Genomic DNA, 27,050 nt, shown 5'->3' on the forward strand with positions numbered 1-27,050 from the left:
TCGAGCAGACCAAGGCAACATGTCGACACTCCGCATATCATGTGTGTTACAACAGCACTATGTGGGCGACCGTTATCCTGTTGGAAAACATCCTATGGAAAGCTGTTCATGAAAGGCAGCAGAACAGGTCGAATCATCAGAATAACAGTCAGGGTGTGAGGGATATCCAGCGAGAGTGCTCCTGCCGTCATACGAAATCGCACCCCAGTCGATAACATCAGGTGTAGGTCCAGTGTGTCTTCGCACACAGACAGGCTGATTGCACGTTCTCAGGTGGCCACCTTCTAACCAACAAACGACATTACTGCCGCTGAGGCAGAACCAGCTTTCATCAGAAAACACAACAGACCTCCATCCTGCCCTCGAATGAGCTCTCGCTTAAGACCACTGAAGTCGGAGGCGGCTGTTTGGTGTCTGTGGAATGCAAGCGACCTGCGTCTGATTCTGAGCTGTCCTTGAAGTAACCGATTTGTAACAGATTGTTGTGTGTGATGCCAACTGCTGCTCAAATTGCTGCTACAGATGCAGTACGATGTGCCACAGCAATATGCCGAACACGATGGTGTTCTCTCTCGCTAGTGCCATCTGATAGTCCAGGCGCCGGTCTTCTTTGGACTGTACATTCTCGTGACCATCGGTGCCAGAAATCATTAGAGTTGTAAGACGTCGTGGTCTCCTGACCTTCATTGCTTACGTATTCCGCCCTCACAATCATATTCCGCACATCAAGATGCTTCATTCGAACCCAAACTCGATAAGATAAAGTCAATGTTGTATGAATTCATGTAAACGATATGCAAATAACAAGTAAGCACACCGGGGTTGAAATACTCGAGGCTGGCGTACACACATACATTCCAGACATGACGGTCACAGGAGCTTTTAATTTGGGAGAGAAACCGCACAACGGGACGCTGGTCCCTTTGGAGGACGACGCAGCCTATCTATGTTGGCCGGTGACCGCCCGTGGAGCGGACAGCATTGGCCCGAGTGAAAAGGGGGAACGATCCCGTGTTCGGCTTAAAAGCAAATTCCGCTACATTGTGTGGGAGAGACCAGCCTACATATTCTTTACACATAGCATGCAGTTTCAGATATTTTCACAGGGAGACAGCAAACGTCAAACGCCAATGCTACAGGTTTCCAGATTGGTCACCTTAAACGAAACGTCATTCTCCCATTTTAGAAGAGCAATGCTGTTTGGCAGACAATATTTCTGACACCTTGAGTTGAAGGAGTAATGGAAGTGACCGAAAGATATACCCATTCACGTCTGGCATGGAGAGGCGCCGTTCCGTTGTCGCTTTTGGAGTGAGGAACAAGTCTCTCCTCAGTACTTCACTGGGAGAGCACCTCTGTCGACAGCGAATCGAAGTGCGACTCTCTATATTGAGTCCTTGCGATTAAGCGTTGTTCACTGTGATGGCCGACACACTTATTGCGCGGTGTGAATGGATAGAGTTATAGTTAAGTGGCTGCGAGCGAATTTTTGAGTGGCATCCCGGTGGACTGGTTATCTGACTGGTGTACCACGCCAATAGTTAGACTAGGGGCGAATAGGAATCCTTGACTTCATCAAGGCGTAGGGAGAGTTTGATTGGCGAAGGTCAATCCAGATAGAACGAGAGTTATCTTATTTGTCAGCAGCGAGTGGCGCAGACAGCAGTCATCGCAGCTTGCGGTATTGTATGCTACAGCTGTTGCGAGCCCCATATTTCCCCCACAACAGTACACTTCATTGCATTTCACAAACGACAGCCTCGACCGCACCTAGCAACATTCTAAAGGACAATTATTCAAGTTGAGTAGGTGCACCTCTCAGCCATTCTGCCAAGTCAACAACCATCTTAAACTTTGTAGAGAAATTTCATTAGCGAATCCTATCCCTGAGAGGTAACTTCACATTCCGAAAAGAACCAGGATATAGCTTGTTCAATTCATAACTAAAAGTGCCATTGTGATTTCTTAGAATTTTTGCAAAATAAATAATAACTTTCGTTAGTTTCATGTTTTTCTTACACTAACTAGCACTACTCCAGTGCCCAAGTATCCCACTAGTTACGTAAGAAATTTTGTGAATTTTTGTGTCATTTCCTTACAGCGGACAACTCCAGAAGATATTTATTTCTGAAAGGTATTTCTCTTTAGAACGTTAGGAGCGTCTGTCTGACTTCTGTAGCAGTGTGGGGGTGGAAATTGCATCTTGCAGGAGCCACAGGGTAAAGGGTACATCTCAGATTAATCCGTCGTGCACAGAAAATGGCGACCCTGTCAGGATAGGTAAAATAGGTAAACTATCAGGATAGGGAAGTGTCAGGATAGTTAGGTACTACAGGTCGCAGCAGTAGCACTTTGAAGAACTTTCTTTCATGTATTAAATAGCTATTTGCAAATATTGGGATCAGAATAGATACAGGCAGTGAAGAAAGCAGAATTGTAGGGAAAAGGGCGTGTGTTATTGTGTTGGAAAATTCTGCATTTTTTTACTATTTTTGTGTAGCTGTTAGGGCATAGAATTTTCAGGTGATAGGCACAGACGCAGAGTGACGCAGAGACGCAGTGTGACGCAGCATCATATAAATTAGAATTAAGAAATAATATTTTTCTCCCTTTGCAAGCGCACAGGTGGAGATTGGAGACTTTAGCAGAGCAGACAGAACATTAGCCGAGAAGTCACGACGTTGTTGTTGTTGTTGGTTCAATCAACTGGTAAGTGGTCGTACAGTTTTGTAGATAGGGTTGTGGTGTGTTGAAAGAATTTCCATGTTAACGAGAGCACAAGCCAAAAGGTTACGTGAGACACAGCAACTAGACAAGATGGGGGAGAATCAACCAGATAGACAGCAAATAACGAGCTTATTGAGAATAGGACAGAAGGTGAACCTGAGAATAGGACAGACGGTGAATCACAGAATAGGGCAGTCGGGGAGCTGCAGAATCAGCAGGCTCAGTTAGACTGGGATAAAATTGAGACAGATTAGACAGATGGAAATCGAAGGGATGAGAACATCGAATTTCCAGAATATGAAATTACAGGTAGGGCACATTCTGAGCCAGAAATAGGCAGCCCACGTAGGAAATGGCAAAGATTAGATGCGAAACGAGCACAGGAAACGCGTTTGTTTGCCGCATATTCAGGGACAGAATACGCGTCAATACAGTCAATGAACCGGCAGTTGCTAACGTTCAAAGACAAGTAGACAGTGAGGAAGAGGGGGAACATTTAGAATACGTCGATCCTATCGTACACATTCTAAATAGGCCCCCACCAGCAGATACAGAATTTTCGGAGTTACGAGCGCCACGAAAAGGTTCCGTAACAGACGCAACTATACCTGCAAACACAAGACATACACAACAAAGAGGGAAGAATGCAGAGTTGTTTACGCCACATAACGGTTCAATGACAAACGCAACTAGTCCTCAACACAGACAGCACGGGTTACTGCAGTTATCAAACTTAGAAACGCCACAGCATAGTCCAGTCAACGACGTAACTGACCGAGTAGAAGACAATATGGTTCAAATGGCTCTGAGCACTATGCAACTTAACTTCTGAGGTAATCAGTCGCCGAGAACTTAGAAATAATTAAACCTAACTAACCTAAGGACATCAGACACATCCATGCCCGAGGCAGGATTCGAACCTGCGACCGTAGCGGTCGCTCGGTTCCAGACTGTAGCGCCTAGAACCGAACGGCCATTCCGGCCGGCTAGAAGACAATAGATCGAGAATACACAGTTCAGCAGAAGGTAGTGTTACAGGACAGGACGCGATCATGGAGATGTTACAAAAAAGGAACGCTAGTATGACGAAACAGAATCAGGATATTAATACACAGATTCAGGATATTAATACACAGATAATGAAACAGTATCAAGAATTGAAACAGGAATTGAAACAGGATAATCAGGAACTGAAACAGGATAATCAGGCTATTAAGACACAGATCCAACAGGTTAAAATCCAGATGGAAGAAGGGATCGTCAGAATTTACAGTCAGATCACTCAGATAAACAGACGCGAAAGAATCTAGAGAAAGAATTCAGGTACTAACACAAGGTCAGCAGCAATTACGCACTGGCGTGGACAAGGTCAAATTGGACATCGTAAACGTTGACAAAAAGGTGGAACGTTTTACGGAAAAAGCCACTCGAACAGCAATACAAATTTCGGAAGAACAAGCAATTCAAAGCAAGGTCGCAAAGGTTGCACTGAAAAAATATGATCAGTGGATCAATAAAAACAACTTAAAAACAAAGATCAGTTTGAAAAGCTTCGAACAGAGTTGATATAAACTATCGAAGGAAAGATCGAGACCGATTACACCTGTAGCGAAACAACTGACGGGTCAAGCATTAATTCAGTACACGAACACGCGCCGTCTAAGAAGGTCAAGTAGAACCAAGGCTAGACGTAACACTCGAGCAGAAATCGAAACAGAAAACCCCGATTAAAGTAATACATGACATTCCACAGGACCAGGCACAGTACCTAGAAAAACGGGACACATACATTCAGCCGATACCAACCGAAAGACAGGCAGCTGAACCAGTAAATCCAACGACACAACACAATAGCAGCACAGGTACTATACCACGAACGACGAGAGTAGAAGCACACGAACAATACTTTTGTTCACCAATGATACGATATGACGCGGATATGAGTCAGGAAACTGAGAATAGGCAGACAGGCAGTAGGTTACCAGAGAAGAAACACGACGACACAAGCAGTGGCAGATATTTGAGTCCATGAATCAGCCACAAACCGGATTTATGAGTAGATATGATACAGACCACTTCCCTACAGTCAGAAAATTTCAACAATTCAAGGAAGAAGGCGGTAGCTTGGATGCACGCACGTTCATCGACCAGTTGCAAATAGGCTTACCAAACCACTGGAGAGTAGTTCACAAACTCGACTTCATTTCTGCACACTTGTCAGCGTCAGTAGCAGAGGTGATGCAAAAGATCGCGGCTACCTGTACGTCTTACCTACAGTTCAGAACAGCATTTCTCGAAAGATATTGGTCCAAGGAGGCGCAAAACAAAATTAGATACGAGTTACTTCAGATGACACCATATGAAAACTCAGGAGAGAAAAGCGTGGTAAAATTCTTTGATACAATGGACAAAAAGAATCAATGCCTAGACAAACCATACAGTAACGGAGAGCTGATACGTCTTTGTAGAATGAAATTACCGGTAAAGTATCAACAGGCGACAGTAGGAAAAAATGAAAGTACCGAAGAATTCAAAGAAGTCTTAAGGGAACTTGAATTTATGTTTAAAGAAGACGAGGTGAAAGAAAAAAGAAAGGAAAGGGTACAGCAAAAGGAGAGGACTAGGAACGAATATTCCAATAATAATCATAACAGTAATCCTAACACCAATAATTTCAGGCAATTTAACAGACAAGGACAGTGGCACAATGGAGATAGTTGGCATAGAAACGATAACCAGAATAATTGGTACCGAAATAGGAACGGTAATGGACACTCATACAGTGGCGGATATGGGTTTAGGAATCAAAATACCAACGGTCAAGGGTACTTTGAAAGAGGTCACGATGTTAGAGGGGGGGGGGGGGGCTTATGGGCGCTCGATGTTAGAAACAGCAACTGGCGAGACCAGGGCGCGAATAATTACCGAGGAAATTATGGTCCACAAAGACAAGAACAACACAGCATAGGGAAACCAGAAATAGAAATGAGGCCACCAAACACTGCAAAACGTAAAGATTGAATTGAAAAATTGCGGAAGAGGTTAGGCAACCTAACGTCAACCCTATCTTATACTAAGCACTAAATTAAAGTTAAATTAATAGAATCAACAAAATAACACATCAACTAAAAGAAAGAGAGACACACTACACACTAACAATCTCTTGTAGTATCAAGTACACTACAATATGCACACAAACAATGAATAGTACACAACAATTAAAAGAATGAAGAAGTGGTAGGACATAATTAGAATAAAGAAAAGAAATCATATATATATATATATATATATATACAATAATTTTTGCCACTATCAGAAAATTTTTTGCATTATATAAAATCAGAGTTTTTTGTAAATAATAAATATATGTAAAACAAAAATTGTAAATATTTCCACGCGTCAGAGGGACATCGCCACCAACACCAATCACCAGCTCCCTTAACACCAGATGCTTCGAGATAGCGATGGAGAGGGTACAGACATGTTGAGAAAGCACTTAGGGCAATAACAACAACATGAAGACCAACGCCACACTGGAAATGCAGGTTGCAACCAGGTTGGACTTCGGGAGGACAACGCGCAGCACAGACATTTCATATGTCACGTCACTGCTACACAACGGAAGAGAGTGGGGAGAATCATAATACGACGAGACGACAATGGAGGTACAAAAAATCACTAAGATCTACAAACTCATCAAGTAACAGTTGGAAAGGCAGTCAGATCCCACAAATCCTATGTCACTCCTACACTAAAATTCACATATTCCTAGCTCAAGAAGAACAGAAGAATGCACGAAAGAAGAGAAGAACAGAAGATGCAAGATGAAGAAGGGCAGAAGACAGCAAGATATCTTTCTCTCATATCCTACAAAGCAAATTGCCACAAACGTCTTTCCATGAACTCTGAGGCATAGCAACTACTACAACCACCTCTCCAAAAATAAACCTTGAATCGTCAAACAAATACAAGCGAATGGCAAACGGAATATTACGTAGTACCAACCAACATTATCTAGAAATTGATTCAGCAAAATGAACATTATTCTCCCTACCACATCATCAAATCACCATACCGAACCAGGTGTGAAGTACCAAGACGTCACAGCACAATATTGGGTGACGATCGTCGGTAGTCAACTACAATCGCCGGCCGGTGTGGCCGTGCGGTTCTAGGCGCTTCAGTCGGAAACCGCGTGACCGCTACGGTCGCAGGTTCGAATCCTGCCTTGGGCATGGATGTGTGTGATGTCCTTAGGTTAGTTAGATTTAAGTTGTTCTAAGTTCTAGGGGACTGTTGACCACAGATGTTAAGTCCCATAGTGCTCAGAGCCATTTTTGAACTACAATCATCGAACTGCCATACCGCCCCAGGTGTGACAGCAAAGGATTACCAAGACATCACTGTTTATGCAGTAAACCACAGTCATCATCATCAGTTAAAAGTACCACTCCATGATGACAACGTCAACAAGTAAGACCCGGCATTGTATGCTAGAGTGCTTCTCTCACGATTTGTGACACCCATACAAATGAGTCGACGGCTTCCAGTATTTCAGTGGGGATCGTCGAGCACAGAAACTGACGCAAGAAAAAAAGGAAAAGATTGATATAACACAAATGTAGAGTTAAGAAAATGATATATTTGTAAAAGTACCTTTTTCCTTTCTTGTAAAAGTAATCATTTTTATTATGTATGTAAAGTCCACAATTTATAGATACCTTAAACCTTTTCTAAAGAAACTTAGTTAGTATAGTTATATAATCTCACAAACTCATGGAAAGTCTGTTTATTTCTTTTATACCTAAAATTAGAAAAGGATTTATGCAGGATTTTTCTTTTTTAAGTAACATTAAAAACACCTTTTGGGGTAATAATATTAATACCGAGGATAGAATTAAGAGGAAACGCTTCTTCACTCTTCCAAAAAGAAACAAAAAACAGTAACACCTAAAGAAAAAGATAATGCCTAAATAAATAAAAGTAACACAACAGAGCTTTTGCGAACATTTACACAAAGCTTAACTAAAGAAAAGAGATAACCACTCCAAGACATAATACACTGTACACTTAAGAGTTTAAAAAAAAATTAATATTGTAAAAACAAATTTTTGGAAATGAAAAAGAAAAACAGTGACACGTACTAGCAACGACAAAGAATAACAACCTCTGTAAATTCTATATTTGCCTAATAACAAAACATAAATTGTAGAATTAAAAAATAGAAACAACAGCTATAAAGAAAATCATTAGAAAAAATTGTTAAGAATGGCTAAGAAAAGTTAACTGGAAAATCTAAAAGAACAATTTTTGCCTGACTTTGTCAATGTTTTCCTCGGCATTGACAAACCCCAGACAAAAATTTTGTCAGAAGGAGGGAGGTATGTAAGACGTCATGGTCTCCTGACCATCATTGCTTACATATTCTGCCCTCACAATCACATTCCGCACATCAAGACGCTTCATTCGAACCCAAACTCGATAAGATAAAGTCAATGTTGTATGAATTCATGTACACGATATGCAAATAACAAGTAGTGAAGTGGACAGCATTGGCTCGAGTGAAAAGGGGGAATGACCCCGTGTTCAGCTTAAAAGCAAATTCCGCTACATTGTGTGGGAGCGGCCAGCTTACGTATTCTTTACACATAGCACGCAGTTTCAGAGATTTTCACAGGGAGACAGCAAACGCCAATGCTACAGGTTTCCGGATTGGTCCCCTTAAATGAAACATCATTCTCGCATTTTAGAAGAGCAATGCTGATTGGCAGACGATATTTCTGACGCCTTGAGCTGAAGGAGTAATGGAGGAGACCGAAAGATATACCCCTTCACGTCTGGCGTGGAGAGGCGCCGTTCCGTTGTCGCTTTTGGAGTGAGGAACAAGTCTCTCCTCAGTACTTCACTGGGAGAGCACCTCTGTCGACAGCGAATCGAAGTGCGACTCTCTATATTGAGTCCTTGCGATTAAGCGTTGTTCACTGTGTTGGCTGACACACTTATTGTGCGGTGTGAATGGATGGAGTTATAGTTAAATGCCTGTGAGCGAATTTTTGAGTGGCATCCCAGTGGACTGGTTATCTGACCGGTGTACCACGCCAATAGTTCGACTAGGGGCGAATAGGAATCCTTGACTTCATCAAGGCGTAGGGAGAGTTTGATTGGCGAAGGTCAATCCAGATAGAACGAGAGTTATCTTATTTGTCAGCAGCGAGCGGCGCAGACAGCACTCATCACAGCTTACGGTATTGTGTGCTACAGCTATTGCGAGCCCCATATCTCCCCCACAACAGTACACTTCATTGCATTTCACACACGACAGCCTCGACTGTACCTAGCAACATTCTAAATGATAATTATTGAAGAAGAGTAGGCGCGCCTCTCAGCCATTCTGCCAAGTCAACAACCATCTTAAACTTTGTAGAGAAATTTCATTAGCGAATCCTATCCTTGAGAGGTAACTTCACATTCCCAAAAGGACCAGGATATAACTTGTTCAATTCATAACTAAAAGTGCCATTGTGATTTCTTAGAATTTTTGCAAAATAAATAATAACTTTCGTTAGTTTCATGTTTTCCTTACACTAACTAGCACTACTGCAGTACCCAAGTATCCCACTAGTTACGAAAGAAATTTTGTGAAGTTTTGTGTCATTTCCTTACAGCAGACGACTCCAGAAGATATTTATTGCTGAAAGTTTTTCAGGGATTTCTCTTTAGAACGTTAGGAGCGTCTGTCTGACTTCTGTAGTAGTGTGGGGGTGGAAATTGCATCTTGCAGGAGCCACAGGGTAAAGGGTACATCTCAGATTAATCCGTTGCGCAGAATAACAGAAGCTCAGGTCAACCCCACGCTCAGAGAGTAGCTAAATCCCTCCCAAGTCTTTCAGTAATATAGCAGAAGGAGCCTGCAGCTTCTCGTAGCCCTATTACACGATCTCGTTTAGATTCAGTGAGGTGTTGATAATGACGTCTTCAACTCACCACGCCATATTTCAAAGGTTACTAACGCTCACGTCCGTTACCGCGTGTATTTAAAGAAATCCTCATTTGCATCCTCGCAGTGACACTACTAGCGCCAAATCTGAATAGACATCATCATTTCACCTGTAGAGACAAGCCTACCAACTTTCAGTTATGTCGTACAACTCCTTTTTGGTGTGCGATTCTTTTTCCGTCAGTGTGATGGCATTGGCGATTTAACGCTCTAATTATTCGATTAAAAATTGTGAAAATCGACTCTCTTTCCCTATCATAAGTAGATTTTAAAAAGAGAGACGAAGAGTTATTTTCATCTGGCAGCAACACCAGCAACCGTTACGAAATTGTCTCGAATCAAAAACCGCGCACAGTTGCACTGTGGGCTGTTTTTCATTCGAGACAGAGATGAAGAGATTGAAGCCGATAGAAAGCATCTAAACATTTTATCAGAGATGTATGCAAGGTATCCTCCACAAATCACTGTACAGTGGCTTACAGAGTACATATATATGGTATTTCTACGTTAGGCGTCTAGAGGTGCTGACGCGGCCGTTGCTCCCCTCGCGTTCCGTTATGAGACGCACCTGCTGGCGGCGGTGACGACGGCGATGGCGGAGCCGGGCCCCCGCCGGCCCCCGGCGTCCGCCTCCAGCGAGGCCGCCCCCGCCTCCTCCGACTCGTCCCCCGAGCTGCCGCTGCAGCCGCAACCGCTGGCGCCGTCGCCGCCGCCCCCGCCGCCCGCCTCCACCGGCGCCACGCTGAACACGGCGAACAGCGACAGCCCCGTGTTGCAGACGGGCAGTCCTAGCAGGTCGAACATGTCGTGAAGCATCGGCTTCTTCACCGCCGCGTCCACGTCGCAGTCGTTGCCCAGCGCGGGGCTCAGGTTCACCTGTCGGCGAGATCAAGGCACTTCATTTTGGTTATTCACCACTATGTGGCTTCATCGCGTCAAAGTGAGTTTCCGAAGCTCGTCATCAACATGCTTATTATTAGTTTTATCGTGGGAACGTCTATTCGCTCGTAGGTCGAACCTTCGTGTATGACAAAATAGCGTCAGATTTCATACGCTAATAGCTGCGAGACTAATAAAGCGTTAACAATAGTTGAAATGAAATGAACATATGACATTACTGGTTGGGAGATCCCACCTGGAGTTGTTCGTCCGCCTAGTGGAAATCCTTTTATTTGACGCCACTTCGTCGATGATGATGATGATGATGAAATGATGATGACGACAACACACCATTCCGGAAAATTTGGAAATTTTTCATAAGTTCTTATGGGACCAAACGCGGAGGTCATTGGTCCCTAGGCTTACACGCTGCTTAATCTAGCTTAAACTAATTTACGCTAAGGACAACACATGCACCCATGCCCGAGGGAGGATTCAAACCTCCGACGGGGGAGCTGCGCCAACCGTGACAAGACACCTTTGACCGCGGGTTACCCCCCGCGGCCGTCACCCCGGCACAGGATGGATAATACCTCCGGCCCGATTGGGAATCTAACCCGGGACCCCACTATATAGAAGCAGCAACGCTACCCACCTCTTTTTTTACCAGCATTTTAAGGGATCAGGTCGTGGGTTGGCGGAGGCAGACTGGACGGGGGCCGCAACCCGAGGCCTGGCCACAGTGTCTCCCCCCTCCCGTCCAAGGAATGAAATGATTTTTTTTTTATTTTTGTGTATTTATTTAATTTTTCTTGTTGTTTTGCGATTTACGGGTGCAAAACATAACATAAAGAAACTAAAGATGCCATTCAAAACAACGAAACGTAAAATGGCTCCCAATGCCATCTAGATGTAACGAATTCACTAACAAAAAACGGGATCCTGGAACGGCGCTGTTGGCGTGTATCCAGGTTGGCTTCTTCCTAACTTAAAAATGATATATAGTTCGCTGAGTACATCAGGCATAAAGATAAGTTCCTGAATCTCGCTCTGTTTTCTCACTTCACTTTTCGCATACGAAACATCCCAGCTACCCGGAGACTCCACGAATAACGAATCCAAATAATTGGCAAAACATGTTCTGTATTTTACGTGACGCTGCAAGATCCTATGGTGCTCTTTCAGTGTGTACCAGAAGTTTTTGTCAACGGTGCGATACAGATAATACGTCGCCATCCCTTTTATCCAGTTCATGGATTTTGGGCGATGGCAAAGTTATTTTGTCCGGAAAGAGTAGATCGTCAGCTTTCATTGCTGTGAGTGCCATACACTTAAAAGCGCCGATATTTTCTGGTCGCAGGTTCGAATCCTGCCTCGGGCATGGATGTGTGTGATGTCCTTAGGTTAGTTAGGTTTAAGTAGTTCTAAGTTCTAGGGGACTGATGACCTCAGTAGTTAAGTCCCATAGTGCTCAGAGCCATTTTCTTCGTGAGAAACCAACATTCGACTGCCGTGCCGCAAACCAAACGGTGCTCGTCGGAGTCGACGACAGCGCCGTGGGGGCATATCGGTGTGTCGACCACGTGAACTGACTGCAGTCATTGGCGGATTTGCCGTTCACCACTATATACCACAACACACGCACCTCCGGTTCAAAAAAATGGCTCTGAGCACTATGCGACTTAACATATGAGGTCATCAGTGCCCTAGAGCGTAGAACTACTTAAACCTAACTAACCTAAGGACCTCACACACACCCATGCCCGAGGCAGGATTCGAACCTGCGACCGTAGCAGTCCCGCGGTTCCGGACTGCAGCGCCAGAACCGCACGGCCACCGCGGCCGGCAAAACACTGACATACTGTGTGCGGTGGAACATATCTGTTGCCTTGCTAATACGCGAATCTTCCGCAGAATCTCGATAATTATCCGCCGCTGTACGTCGTATGTTTCGATGGAACACCACGCCCAAACTCGTGAGAGTGGGAAACTTGTAATGGGCATTCCTGTTCCAGATGGCAGCCCTCTGCCCACCTCCATACATCGGGTCTTTCGTAGGTTAGTGACACTAACCACAACGTTCTGTACTGCCGAAGCCATTCCAGCGCCACCGTTCTGTATTGCTGAAGCCATTCCAGCGCCACCTGGATTTCGTCCCGTGACTTGACCAAAACAACGTCGTCGGCGTATGATCGGCGTTGGAAAGATGCGGTCCGTAGTTGGACGCCTTCAAGTCGCTGTCGAGGGCCACGTAGTGCGGGCTCACGAGTGATTGCGAACAATATGGCCGAAGGGGGCAACCTTGTCTCACTGAGCGCTGGACGGTGATGAGTTCTGAGCGAGCGCGCGCCCTGAATCAACCATTAAGTTCATCTCCACAAAAATAAAAGGGGTTCCCACCTGTTCCATGACCGCGTGTAGAAACACATAGTCCACTCCCTCGAAAGCGTGATCGAAATGTACTGCCGCTAGGGCTCCTAGTAACCTGCATGCCGACATCATTGTTATGACATTCCTGTACGCCCCTAGCGCCGTGTGCATGTCGCTCTCCCCACCTAGACACGTTTGGTCCAAATGTGTTTTGTCCTTTATTGCTGCTTGTAGGAGGACACGAAAGATACGTGCAAAGATTTTGTAATTTGCGTTCAATAATGTCAAAGCCGGGTAGCCTTGTCGTCTAAGACCACCACTTAGTTTTGGAACGAGTATCATAATAAGATGTGTGAACTCGGTAGGGACCTGTAAGGTAGGTGTTCGTTGTACACATGCATCCACGTCGGTCCCATGACAGGAGCAAAGGTACGGTAGAACTCAAGAGGGAGTCCGTCCGGTCCAGGAGATTTGTTTACTGCACCACACTTTAGGACTGCGTCCAGATCGTCTATGGTAATTTCAGCCATAAGGTCGTCCACTTCAATGGAATGCTCGGCTGTTGGCATTTCTCGAAGCACATCTGAGAGTCCACTAGACCATCAAATGGTTCAAATGGCTCTGAGCACTATGGGACTTAACATCCGTGGTCATCAGTCCCCTAGAACTACTTAAACCTAACTAACCTAAGGACATCACACACATCCATGCCCGAGGCAGGAATCGAACCTGCGACCGTAGCAGTCGCGCGGTTCCAGACTGTGCGCCTAGAACCGCTAGACCACCGCGGCCGGCCACTAGACCATCAGCTGCCGACACAATTGCTGAGCCCACAACAGGCAGGTCATTGTCTGTGACCCCATCGTAGAAGTGTAGATGCGGGTGAATGGTTGTTATGAAAAGGTTCAAATTTGTGTGAATTCCTAATGGACCAAACTGCTTAGGCCATCGGTCCCTAGACTTATACACTACTTAAAGTAACTTACGCTAAGAACAACACACACACCCGTACTCGAAGGACTCGAACCTCCCGCGGGAGGGGATTGTTACGAATGAGCTTTGTGTAAAGCTATAAATTGGTGTAGCTTGGAAATGCGTTTAGCGAGGGCATTGATTTTCGTGTCGTTCTGAAGAGCTTGTGGTACGCTACTAGGGCTAACATGAGACAATAAAAATATTCGCTGGAACATAAGTGAAAATCGATATTAAGCTTACAAACTAACGAACGCTGTCGTCCCATATGATTCGTAAATGGTCTCGTAATTACAGAAAACGCAAGTCAGAGGAAAGCTCGCTTCGAAAGGACTCCAAAAACCCTGAAAAGTCCAGTGCCGAACGAATACGAGAGTTACGGTAAACGAAATAAAATGAAATTCTCCTCAGTCGTTGTAACATATTTTTCTTTTACTACCTGTATCCTATTTCAAGAGTCCGTCTCGATAGCTGAGTGGTCAGCGTGACGGATTGCCGTCCTACGGGCCCGGGTTCGATTCCCGGCTGAGTCGGGGATTTTCTCCTTTCAGAGACTGGGTGTTGTGCTGTCTCCAACACCATTTCAACCAATGTGGTGTCGAATGTAATAAGACCTGCACCAAGACGGCCGGACCTGCTCCGCCGCGGGGCAGCCGACCAGTGACGCCAAACGTTCATTTCCGTTTTTTTTTTTCCTACTTCGAGATCTTTAGGTGCATTCAAAACACCATCAACATAATGAGTGAAAGCATGAATCTTAATTACACACTGAAGGGAGAGGATTCAGCAATTTATATACTGCTCTAAAATGAAGGGATACCATGCTCTTGTGTAATTTGCAAAATTGTTTTGATAACTTCGTTTGTTCTGGATTTCATGGTTTAATGTTGGCAGTTTAAACTTAAATTTCGCTGAAGTCAGTGTTTCTGCTGTTATGAGTCTATAGCCAGATTACCATATTACTTTTCCGGACGGGGTATCGCTTTTGGTCTGGTATCACATCTTCACGTATCTTGACACACTGCAGTGCCGTCCGGCTTGACATACATATTGATAGTTGATCTATAGGTTTGGATGAACGAGTTTGCGAGTACCAAAATATGTGACATAAATTGATGATTCAAAACATTATGACCACCTGCTTAATAGCTCATTTGTCCGTCTTTGGAACGAAATACGTCACTGATTCTGTACATCAGGGAACCGACAGTTTGTTGGAAGGTTTGTGAAGGAATGCGGCATTACATGTCTACGCACAGGTCATGTGATTCGCGAAAATAACGGGTCGCTGATTTGAGTTCTCGGTGGTGTCGCCCGCCGGAGATCCAGAGGGGTTCCATAGGACTTACACGAGGCGAATTTGGTCACCGAGACATCAACATAAGTTTACTTTAACGCTCCTAAAACCACTGTAGCATGGTTATGGCTCCGAGACGCGGTCAATTATACTGCTGAAACATGAGATCGCCGTCGGGGAAGACATAAAGCATGATGGGATGCAGGAAGTTCTCAGACCTCAGCACGATTTCAACTTCTACCACAGGTCTCGTACAAGGATAGGAGAATGTCTCCCATAGCATAATGCTGCTCCCACCAGCCTATGTCCGTGGCGTGCTGCACGTTTCGAGCCGCCGTTCAGCTCGATGACGGCGCTTGTGGAGACGACCATCGACCTAGTGTAGCAAAACTGTGATTCACCTGAAGAACCGACAAGTTTCCATTGAACGACGGGCGAATCCCGATGGTCCCGTGCCCACTGCTATCGTAACTGACGATATCGTTGGGTCAGCATGCGAACACGTAGGGGGTGGTCTGCTGCGGGACTCCATGTTCAACAGCGGTGTGCTCCGAAACACTTGTGCGTACACCAGCATTGTGCTCTTTCTGAAGAGATGCCACAGATAAATATCCCACTTCACAGAGCAGACAAGCCTCAGAACCTATGTTCTGTGAGGAATCGTGAGCGTCCAATAATTTAGCACCTGTGGTAGATTCACAGTTCTTCTACCTCTTTCTGTAGATGCTTACGACAGTAGCACGTGAATAATCGACCTGCTTTGCAGTTTTCGAGATACTCGTTCACAGGCTCTGCGTAATACACTACTGGCCATTAAAATTGCTACACCACGAAGATGACGTGGTACAGACGCGAAATTTAACCGACAGGAAGAAGATGCTGAGATATGCAATTGATTATCTTTTCAGAGCTTTCACACAAGGTTGGAGCTGGTGGCGACACCTACAACGTGCTGACATGAGGAAAGTTTCCAATCGATTTCTCATACACAAATAGCAGTTAACCGGCGTTGCCTGGTGAAACTTTGTTGTGATGCCTCGTCTAAGGAGGAGAAATGCGTACCATCACGTTTCCGACTTTCATAAAGGTCGGATTGTAGCCTATCGCGATTGCGGTTTATCGTATCGCGACATTGCTGCTCGCGTTGGTCGAGATCCAATGACTGTTGGCAGAATATGGAATCGTTGGGTTCAGGAGGGTAATATGGAACGCCGTGCTGGATCCCAACGGCCTCGTATCACTATCAGTCGAGATGACAGGCATCTTATCCGCATGTCTGTAACGGATCGTGCAGCCACGTCTCGATCGCTGAGTCAACAGATGGGGACGTTTGCAAGACGACAACCATCTGCACGAACAGTTCGACGACGTTTTCAGCAGCGTGGACTATCAGCTCGGAGACCATGGCTGCGGTTACCCTTTGACGCTGCATCACAGACAGGAGCGCCTGCGATAGTGTACTCAACGACGAACTTGGGGCACGAATGGCAAAACGTCATTTTTTCGGATGACTCCAGGTTCTGTTTACAGCATCATGATGGTCGCATCCACGTTTGACGACATCGCGGTGAACGTACATTGGAAGTGTGTATTCATCATCGCCATACTGGCGCATCACGCGGCGTGATGGTATGGGGTGCCGTTGGTTACACGTGTCGGTCACCTGTTGTTCGCATTGACGGCACTTTGAACAGTGGACGTTACATTTCAGAGGTGTTAAGACCCGTGGCTCTACCCTTCATTCGATCCCTGCGAAACCCTACATTTCAGCACGATAATGCACGACCACATGTTGCAGGTCCTGTACGGGCCTTTCTGGATACAGAAAATGTTCGACTGCTGCTCTGGCCAGCACATTCTCCAGATCTCTCACTAATTGAAAGTGTCTAGTCAATGGTGGCTGAGCAACTGGCTCGTCACAATACGCCAGTCACTACTCTTGATGAAGTGTGGTATCGTGTTGAAGCTGCATGGGCAGCTGTACCTGTACACGCCATCCAAGCACTGTTTGACTCAATGCCCAGGGGTATCAAGGCCGTTATTACGGCCAGAGTTGGTTGTTCTGGGTACCGATTTCTCAGGATCTATGTACCCAAATTGCGTGAAAATGTAATCACATGTCAGTTCTAGTATAATATTTTTGTCCAATGAATACCCGATTATCATCTGCATTTCTTCTCGGTGTAGCAATTTTAATGGCCAGTAGTGTAGTAATCTACCTTTTGTCACAGTCGCCCGTCTCAATGGATTTCCGCATTTGCAACCCTTATCTTCGCTAGAGTGATCCCCCTCGTCCTGTCTGCTCCGCTTACTCCTACATCGCCGGCCGCGGTGGTCTCGCGGTTAAGGCGCTCAGTCCGGAAACGCGCAACTGCTACGGTCGCAGGTTCGAATCCTGTCTCGGGCATGGATGTGTGTAATGTCCTTAGGTTAGTTAGGTTCAAGTAGTTCTGAGTTCTAGCGGACTGATGACCACAGATGTTAAGTCCCATAGTGCTCAGAGCCATTTGAACCATTTTTTACTCCTACATCGCGATGGGCAGTGGTCATAAAGTTTCGGCTGATCAGTGTATATGGCCGTATCTTTTGACCGTATGGACTTAAATGTTTAAATTATTTACGAAGCCAAGAGACCGCAGACCTCAGCGCTTGACATAAATTTCAAACTGGTAACCCTACCTATTCCTGAGAAATAGGGGCCTTACAAACGCCCGTATCTTTTGAGTGCACTGATTTAGAAGCTTTTCCACGCCTACCGTAGACCGTAGTACCTGACAACAATTTTATCTTGGTATCTATACCCATTCCTGAGAAAAAGGGTTCTTAACAATCGAACTGACAGACAGATGGTCAACAAAGTGATCCTATGTGGGTTTGGTTATTAATAATTGAGGTTGGGAACCCTAAAAAAAGCGCAAAGCGATTACGTAACTGGCTAGTCGAAATTTGTGATTTATCTGTTCTGTATTCATTATATTACTCTGTGTAAGGATGGATTAAATAAATTGATAATTAAATTACATATTAATACGAAACAATTGTTATGGTTTTATCCCGACGTTTGACTATAAATCTACGGGGGGGGGATCCAAACTGCGCACAAATTTTTTGGATTATTCTATGTAACGAATGTTATTTCACAAAAGAAATTATACTGGGCGGGGTGTTGCGTCGCCTTCGTGTTTACTTCCGGGAAACAGCACCGAGCGAGGTGGCGCAGTGGTTAGACACTGGACTCGCATTCGGGAGGACGACGGTTCAATCCCGCGTCCGGCCATCCTGATTTAGGTTTTCCGTGATTTCCCTAAATCTTTCCAGGCAAATGCCGGGATGGTTCCTCTGAAAGGGCACGGCCGACTTCCTTCCCCATCCTTCCCTAATCCGATGAGACCGATGACCACGCTGTCTGGTCTCCTTCCCCAAAACAACCAACCAACCAACCGGGAAACAGCGAAGCAGTAGCGAACACTCCAGTATTCTTACAACTGGAGTGACTTCTGTCACCTCAGTCTATTTGTTTCAAGCGTCATATGAGTACCAGATAATTTTTCCTACGGCTATTCACCCCCAGAAGTGCCCAAGTGATCACAAACTTATTACATTTTACAACGTTTGGAGGAAGGAGAAGTCCACGTTGTGCACAAAAGGAAACCAATGAAAAACTTATTTAATGAAAATTATTTCAAGAGCGTAACCTCAGCTCTACTGAAGACGAAAAATAGTTTTGGCTGTTATTTGGCGTTTACAAAGAAAACAAGACACAAAGAATAGAGTAAGACGGTGTTGAATGCTGCCTTCTAAATACCCTTTGATGTGTTCGCTTGTATATGTTTTCTGGAGCAAATAAACGTTGATGTGTGACCGTCATTATGAATATCGACTATAAATCTCTCTCTTGTCACTAATAAACAGTATTATCATTACTAGTTTCTTAATGCTGTTACTATATAGTAGAACATCGATTATCTTTAGGAACTGGGATCCAGAGGTATTCGAATAGCTCATTTTTTCGGATAAATAATCATTTACGGAACTACTCGTAGCAGAATGTCGAATCAGAACACCCTTAGCTGTCTAAAATCCCAAAATGCTCCTAATATTTTATTGAGGAATCAGTTTCGGTGATATATTACGCCATCTTCAGGCCCCCTTACCGACGTGCGGGAAAATTCCCACCTCTGGTCCAGTCAAAGTAGGGGTCAGCCTTCAATGACTGGTATCCGTAGATTTTTGACTCAGTTATCCCTTCGATCATCACTTGTCAGAAAGACAGCGTAATATATAGCCGAGACTGGTTGGTCAACAAAATAACGATCTGGAAATTAAGAGGGCTGAAAGATGTTTTGGTTCGATATTCTGTACTGAACAGCCGAGATCCCGCAACCTTGTGTATAAAGGACAAATTGTACCAGTGTTCATAAGAATATGAAACAAAGAACCACTGAATTAAATATAAAATTGTGTGTGTATATTTTCTATCACACATATTAAAAGTACACCGAAGCGCCAAAGAAACTGGCATAGGCATGGGTATTCAAATACAGAAATATGTAAACAGGCAGAATACGGCGTAAGGTAGCTATAATTTCGCTCCTTACAAGCACTCATCTACATTCTTTGCCGTGATTTACAACCGGAATTATGTATCATTTGATAGGTTGTACCTCGTACATATGAATACTTAAAGAAGGCTGACAGTGTCAGGTACACCTTGTAAATAGTTGTTAACGCTTATTGCATGAAAGATGACGGAGTGTCTTTATTATCAAAATGGCGTAATGAATGATCGCCTATACTAGTAGAGGCTGGAACGCCAGTGGAAATGAAACAGCAGGCGTTTAACTCAAGCCTTGGGTGCAAAATCCCGCACAGGTGTGTTGGTCCTGGGTGGAAAAGCCGTCCTCTGCAATCTTAGTATTTGAATGATTTTTTTTTAGAACCATCACTCCGACGCACCGGACGCAGTACATACGGTGATATTGCTAACTGCTTCGGCTTATTAGGGCTATAAAGCTAAACAGCTGTGATCACGTAAATTTTATTTCCACTGAGGCTGCACACCACTGTAGATCATCTTTGAAAGTGGTGTCTTCTAGTGTTTGGTACGTAGGTGATGTCAGTCATCTCGCGTTATTTATATTAAATCCCACAGCCATAAAAAGGGACAGATTTGGTCAACTGATCAATCATATTACTTAGGAAATCCATTTGTATCTCTTTATGTCCACTGGACATTGATATATAAACATTTGTAATATATAAAGGAGTTTTAATCCACAATAAATGTATAAGCATAAACAGCATTTATCATTTATAGTTACTAGTTCCCTTAATTATTCATTTATGTTGATGTTGTAATTTATATGTTAAAGAACTAGAAGGAGGAGATAATATCACCATTAAGAGATCCTAATATCTGCTTCAGGGGGTAGTCAGAGAGGGTCAAATCTTCATATTCAGGTTCAGTATTTTTCGTCACGCATATTCATTTTCTATCCGCCTGGAGTAGCATCTTGGAACGGCGCTGCGGTCGGCAACACCTACATAAGACGACAGTGTCTGGCGCAGTTGATAGATCGGTTACTGCTGTTACAATGGCAGGTTACCAAGATTTAAATGAATTTGAACGTAGTGCTGTAGTTGGCGCACGAGCGATGGGATACATCTTCTCCGAGGTAGCGATGAAGTGGGTATTCTCCCGTACGATCATTTCACGGGCGTACCCTGAATATCAGGAATCCGATAAAACATCAACTCTCCGACATTGCTGCGGCCGGAAAAAAGATTCTGCAAGAACGGGACCAACGACGGCTGAAGAGAATCGTTCAACGTGACGTAAGTGCATCCTTCCGAAATTGCTGCAGATTTCTATGCTGGGCCATCAATAAGTGTTAGCGTGCGAACCATTCAACGACACATCATCGATATGGACTTTCAGAGCCGAAGACCCACTCGTGCACTCTTGATGACGGCTCGACACAAAACTGTACGCCTCGCGTGGGCCTGTCAATACCGAAATTGGACCGTTGATGACTGGAAACATGTTGCCTGGTCGGACGAGTCTCATTTCAGATTGTATCGAGCGGATGGACGTGTACGGGTATGGAGACAACCTCATGAATCCATGGACCCTGCATGTCAGCAGGAGACTGTTCAAGCTGATGGAGGTTCTGTAATTGTGTGGGGCGAGTGTAATCGGAGTGATATGGGATCCCTGATACGTCCAGATATGACTCTGACAGGTGACACGTACGTAAGCATCCTGTCTTGATCACCTGCATCTATTCATGTTCAATGAGCATTTCGACGGGGTTGGGTAATTCCAGCAGGACAATGTGACACCTCACACGTCCAGAATTGCTACAGAGTGGCTCCAAGAACATTCTTCTGAGTTTAAACATTTCAGCTGGCCACAAAACTCTCCAGAATGAACATTATTGAGCATAACTGGGATGCCTTGCAACGTGCTGTTCAGAAAACATCCTACCCCCTCGTATTCTCAGAATTTATGGACAGCCCCTCCAGCACTACTTCAGACACTAGTCGAGTCCATGCTATGTCGTGTTGTGGCACTTCTGAGTGCTCGCGGAGGCCCTACCCGATATTACGCAGGTGTACCAGTTTCTTTAACTCTTCAGTGTATAACAGTGTACTCTCTACATAGCCTAGATCGAAAAATTCAAAAATACCTTTAAAGTAGGTCTACACTTTAGGAAAAGAAGTCCAAAATTTATTTTTACTTCATAGCTGAATCTCGTTTTCTTGTACTAAATCTCGTAAACACTTTAAAGGCAGTAACTGCAACATATTGTTGGTCTACCAACTTTATAGACGTCTGAAGATTTGAAAAGCTTTCTCACTGGATGGTCCTTGTCCAGCAAGGTCGTTATCACTTGGATCTTCCTCCTCGTCGCAACTATACTAGCCGTCAGTTACTGCGACATGCATCTCCATCCGTCAATAATTGATAAACAAAGTAATCAAATTCACGTTCGAGCTTCAAACCCTGGGGAGGTTTTAAATAGCCCAGCGCCAGTGCATCTTGTATTCCAAACACGCTAATTTGAATTTCCCTACTGGAACACTTTCGGTTAACCGATGCTTTGGTTGACCAGTATTCGGATAATCTATAAGCTCTACTGTATTTTAACTCTTTGTAACAAGGATGATACCACATAACGTTACTTTAACAGTCCAGGCGCCAAACTGCACAGCACACAACAATCTGAGCACATGCAGTTTTGGCGCCAGCGTAGAACTTAGAAGAACCATTCGTCTGCAAGCAAGCTCTGTATACTCGCTTTATCCTCGCCAGCGGGTCGTATGACGTCGGCTCCGTAATCGTCGTATCCGTGTGTTTGAAGACCGGACTCGTGGGTCTCCGCTGTTGCGCATTTAACCGAAAATTCATCCCTTGATCCGGTTAAAGGGCACAAGCGGACTACAGGGTGTTAGGGGTATAAGTGCCAGATATTGTGATGACTGGCACCTTAATATGCACCGACTTCAGCGAGTTGGTTGGCGACTACACCCGAGAGCTAACGGCATTGGTGCTAAGTACGAAAGCGTTGGTTCAAATGGTTCAAATGGCTCTGAGCACTATGGGACTTAACACCAATGGTCATCAGTCCCCTAGAACTTAGAACTACTTAAACCTAACTAACCTAAGGACATCACACAACACCCAGCCATCACGAGGCAGAGAAAATCCCTGACCCCGCCGGGAATCGAACCCGGAAACCCGGGCGTGGACGCAAGCGTTGGGTATGACGATTATTATACAGGGTGATTCAGTGATGAAGGTGCAATCTCTCTCGCGGACAACGGAAAAGGGGTAAATGTATCAGTTTGAGGTAAAGACCACTCATCAGCAAACCGAGTCAAAAGTTACAAGCGGAAAGCTTTCTGATATCTCAGACAGTGTACCTTTTCTACTGTAAGAGCTTTGCTTTCCATATTTTAGGGAGAGATAGTATGGATAGAAACAAAAACAAATAGTCTAGTTAACATGTGCTCTAAAATGCATACCTTAAGAGATATGAGCACCTGCTCAGTAGAGGTGTGGTTCGCAGTCGCAAAGGTGAACGTGTGCTCATAGCTCTTAAAGGTAGGTACTTCAGAGCCATGTCTCCGGGACATATTTTTCTTCTTTTTGTCTCTCAACAATGGAGGAAAGAGCATGCAGTACATGAGGTCAACTGCCAGAGGTATTACAACGATTTTCACTTACAACTTCCGATTTGGTCGTTCCTGGACCAGGGTCCCTTACTTCAAATTGATACGTTTATCCTTTCCAGCATCCTTGAAAGTTTGGAGCGTCATCGTAGAATCACCCTGTATATCAACACAATGACTGATCAGTTACCAGTGATTGCTGTTCTCTTTATATATGGAAAATGAAAAGAGCGTATGGCATCGTTGGCCGGGAGGCCCCATCCAGGGAAATTCGGCCGGCAAGTGCAAGTCTTATTTCAGTCGACGCCACACTGGGCGACTTGCGCGCCGGTGATAAGGATGAAATGATGATGAGGACAACACGATACCTAGTCCACGAGCGGAGAAAATTTCCAACCCGACCGGGAATCGAACCCGGGCCCGCTTGCATAGGATGCAAGCACGTTATCTCCCAGCTAAGCAGGCGGACACTATATATACAATACACGGTGCCAGATATTGTGATGACTGGTACTTTAATGTGTACCGACTTCAGTAAATTAGTTGTTTTTCTCTCTGTGTCTAACAGTCTTCCTACAAACACCTCATCTAATTTACTAGCTGATGTTTTCTGCACCGTTGTATATGCACCACAAAGTAGACTACACCTGTCAGTATAGACTTAACTTTTTGTGTCCATTGCTCCACACTTCAATACCTGACTTGCTGCTAAGGGGTAAATAAGCATTAACGGCTTCTTCTTGTCACTTGTACTTGGAGGAACTAAGCTACCTAAAACAAACAGTTCCTAATTATTAGTCTGCATATATATACATTTGTGTGGGTGGGTGAAGTCATATGTATTCTTTACATATAGCTATTGAAAGGGTCCTATAGTACCCTCCCATTTCACTGTCATTTTATTTGCTTTCCAATGCACGTTGCATCCTACAAAACAAATCAAGTGTTTTCGTTGCTAAATTTCGTACCAGCGAAGACTAAGCTATGATTCAATCTAGATCTAGCCTGTTTCTTTCTACGATTTGTTTCTTTTCAGACTTGCAAATGCGTCTATAACTCCATTATAAGTGTTCTATGCTTTAATATGTAACCCAACTCACGTCTATGATTCCATAAAACGTTTATCCCTTGTTCTCTTAGTCCAATACTCTCTGGCATGCGTGAGTGAATGAATGTGGGTGTGTTTCATTTTGCTGTAAGGTGGTTTAGTCTGCTGCAGAGAATCAGCGGCAGTCTTACAGAATTGCCAAACCTTGTAGTTTTCAGGTAGGCAAAGCGGTTTGTTCCTCTTGTGTGAAAGTTACCGGTGTTAGGTTGGTGGCGGAAGCCTCATGTCTGGGCTTTCCTGGCCACGGGGTCGTGTGGGAGAAGTTTTAGTGTGAGGTGGGCAGTCTACTTCCAACTCTCCGAGGGTCTGCAGCCGAGGTCTCTTCGAAGAAGGGTGAGTTGATTTTTAACCGCGTGGGGCGTTTGTCTGATAGGAAGAGGGTTGCTTTTAGTTTTTGAACTCGCGTCTTCTCTTACAAAGATTGTTTTGCTGGGTCGCAGCAAGGAATTCAAGGCTTTTGCAGACTTTCAGTTCCATACCTAATGCAGACTTTGGTCCGTAAGAAGAACGTAGCACAAAGGTGTTGCATATGTTGAAGCGATCTCACGTGGGAAATGCGTCCTTGGTTCAGTGTGAATGTATGTGTTCCTGCGACTGCGTGTGTATACATTCTAATCTTTTCAGAATCTTGATAATTTTTGCCTCTTTGTGAATTTTCTTTGTTTCATTACTATATGTCCGTTGGAAACCACCCACGTGGGTTAATATTAGTGTTGTTGTCGCTCTGCCATTACCCTTTGTCTATTCAGATGTGCCCTCTATAAAATGTTAATTGTTCGCAGCTGCGTGGCTTAATGTTGCTAAAATTTGGGGACAGTACGTAGAAATCGTGTTTCCGCAAACCACGTGCCGCGCTGTGTAGCGCAACTTGTCACAGTCCGCGCGGCTTTCCCCGTCGGAGGTTAGAGTCCTCCTTCGGGCTTGGGTGTGTGTTTTGTCCTTAGCGTAAGTTATTTTAAGTTAGATTAAGTAGTATGTAAGCTTAGGGACCGATGACCTCAGCAGTCTGGTCCCATAAGACCTTACCAAAACTTTCCTTGCGAACCACATGGCCACGCGAGTTAACTGTGAGTCTATCCTTCCCGTGGCCCGCTGTCTCTGTCCTAGGGTTTACTTGTTGTTCTGAGTTAGGAATATTAAATATATCCCGTCCAGATTATCCAAATGTGTTTGTGATTTGTGTTTTCATGTTAAGCGCGTAAGCGTGTATGTGTGGCCCTCGTTGAGGCGGTTTCTCCAAACCGAGGTTCAACTTTAAATGCAACCATGACATTCAGATTTAGTCTTTTATTTAATCATTTCTCAACAGAGCGGAACAAATCTATTAGCTTCGTTGCATGTTTGTGTTGGAACCGCACTTGCTGTTCTTCGAGTGAACGTGGGTGTGAATGCGAGTATTAAACCTTTCCCGTCCCCCTCTAATTACGGCCGCGGTTCTGTTGTGAATTATGTAGCGTTTCACAAGCAATCGAACGTAGTTATCAGGCAACATCAGTTATATAGATGTCTTATATCAATGTCTTAAGAAATAAATAATTTTGTTTGAAGTCTTATCCAGTGTACCGATTTACGTCTCCTTTACCTACGCCATTCACCTTGTAGTTCCCCTGTTAGCCCATCCATAGCGTTTCCATGCACACTGGTCCAATAATTAGTGTTCCCTTTTTATTTAAAATAAATTCTTTAGAATAGATCTTGTTTCAGGAATGTTGCTGCAAGCTGGTCATATTAAGTGTTAACACACTTTTTACTTTATTTTAATATTTGATTCATGTGAACAATCCCTGGATCATATTAATGGTTGCATCTCATTTTTTATGTGTGACATTACAATGAATGTTGCATCTCATTTTTTATGTGTGACATTACAATGAATGTTCTTTTATGAGTTTTTTAATGACTAAATTAATCAATTTCTCCAACTCAGTCGAACATCTTGTTTGTCGTGTGGTTAGAGTTGGTGGCGACCCAATCTTTTACTTTGATTTTAATATCAGATAGCATTTCCACTTGCGTGTAGCCCTTTTAGCGATCAGGATATAGTTCAGGGCTCAATTAAGTGCACGTCACTTACACTACGTATATGTATTTGTGTTTGTATGCGCATGTATAAAACTTTTTTAATGACTGCTGCAAATTTATTTTAATATTTAATCTCTATTCAGCTTCGTTTGAGACCACCGGATCCTGGCAATCGGTCATGCAGAGTGAGGATGGGTAGAATAAGACTGCAGATACCATTGTTCTCAGACTCGTCACACTCGCGAAACTATGGTGGAAAGGAAGGGAGGAAGCTGTTCTAGCACTGACGCATCAGTGGCGCCTTGGTTCCTGACATCTAAAATTTTCGGGACTCGTGCTGCCATCTGTTACCTTTGGACTAATGGTCACCATCGCCCTCGAAGTAGTTCCCATCCGCACGTACACAACGGTCCCAGCGCTCATGCCACTGGTCAAACGTTTTCTGGAAGTCCTGTTCTTTGAGGGTGTTTATCACCGCCCACGATGCATCTTGAATCCTCTCT

At 44.3% G+C, this 27,050-nt stretch overlaps 1 protein-coding gene across 1 annotated transcript in view; it reads right to left on the bottom strand.

Annotated features, from left to right (window-relative positions):
* Positions 1–27,050, bottom strand: part of LOC124712153 (probable tubulin polyglutamylase TTLL2) — a 416,983-nt gene that overhangs the window by 55,624 nt on the left and 334,309 nt on the right. The window contains exon 8 of the mRNA XM_047242449.1: positions 10,451–10,600. Within this exon, the coding sequence (XP_047098405.1) occupies positions 10,451–10,600 (150 nt within the window). The remainder of the gene's footprint in view (positions 1–10,450; positions 10,601–27,050) is intronic.

This window comes from Schistocerca piceifrons, chromosome 8, assembly GCF_021461385.2.
Source record: "Schistocerca piceifrons isolate TAMUIC-IGC-003096 chromosome 8, iqSchPice1.1, whole genome shotgun sequence".
In the NCBI taxonomy this organism is placed as follows: Eukaryota; Metazoa; Arthropoda; class Insecta; order Orthoptera; family Acrididae; genus Schistocerca; species Schistocerca piceifrons.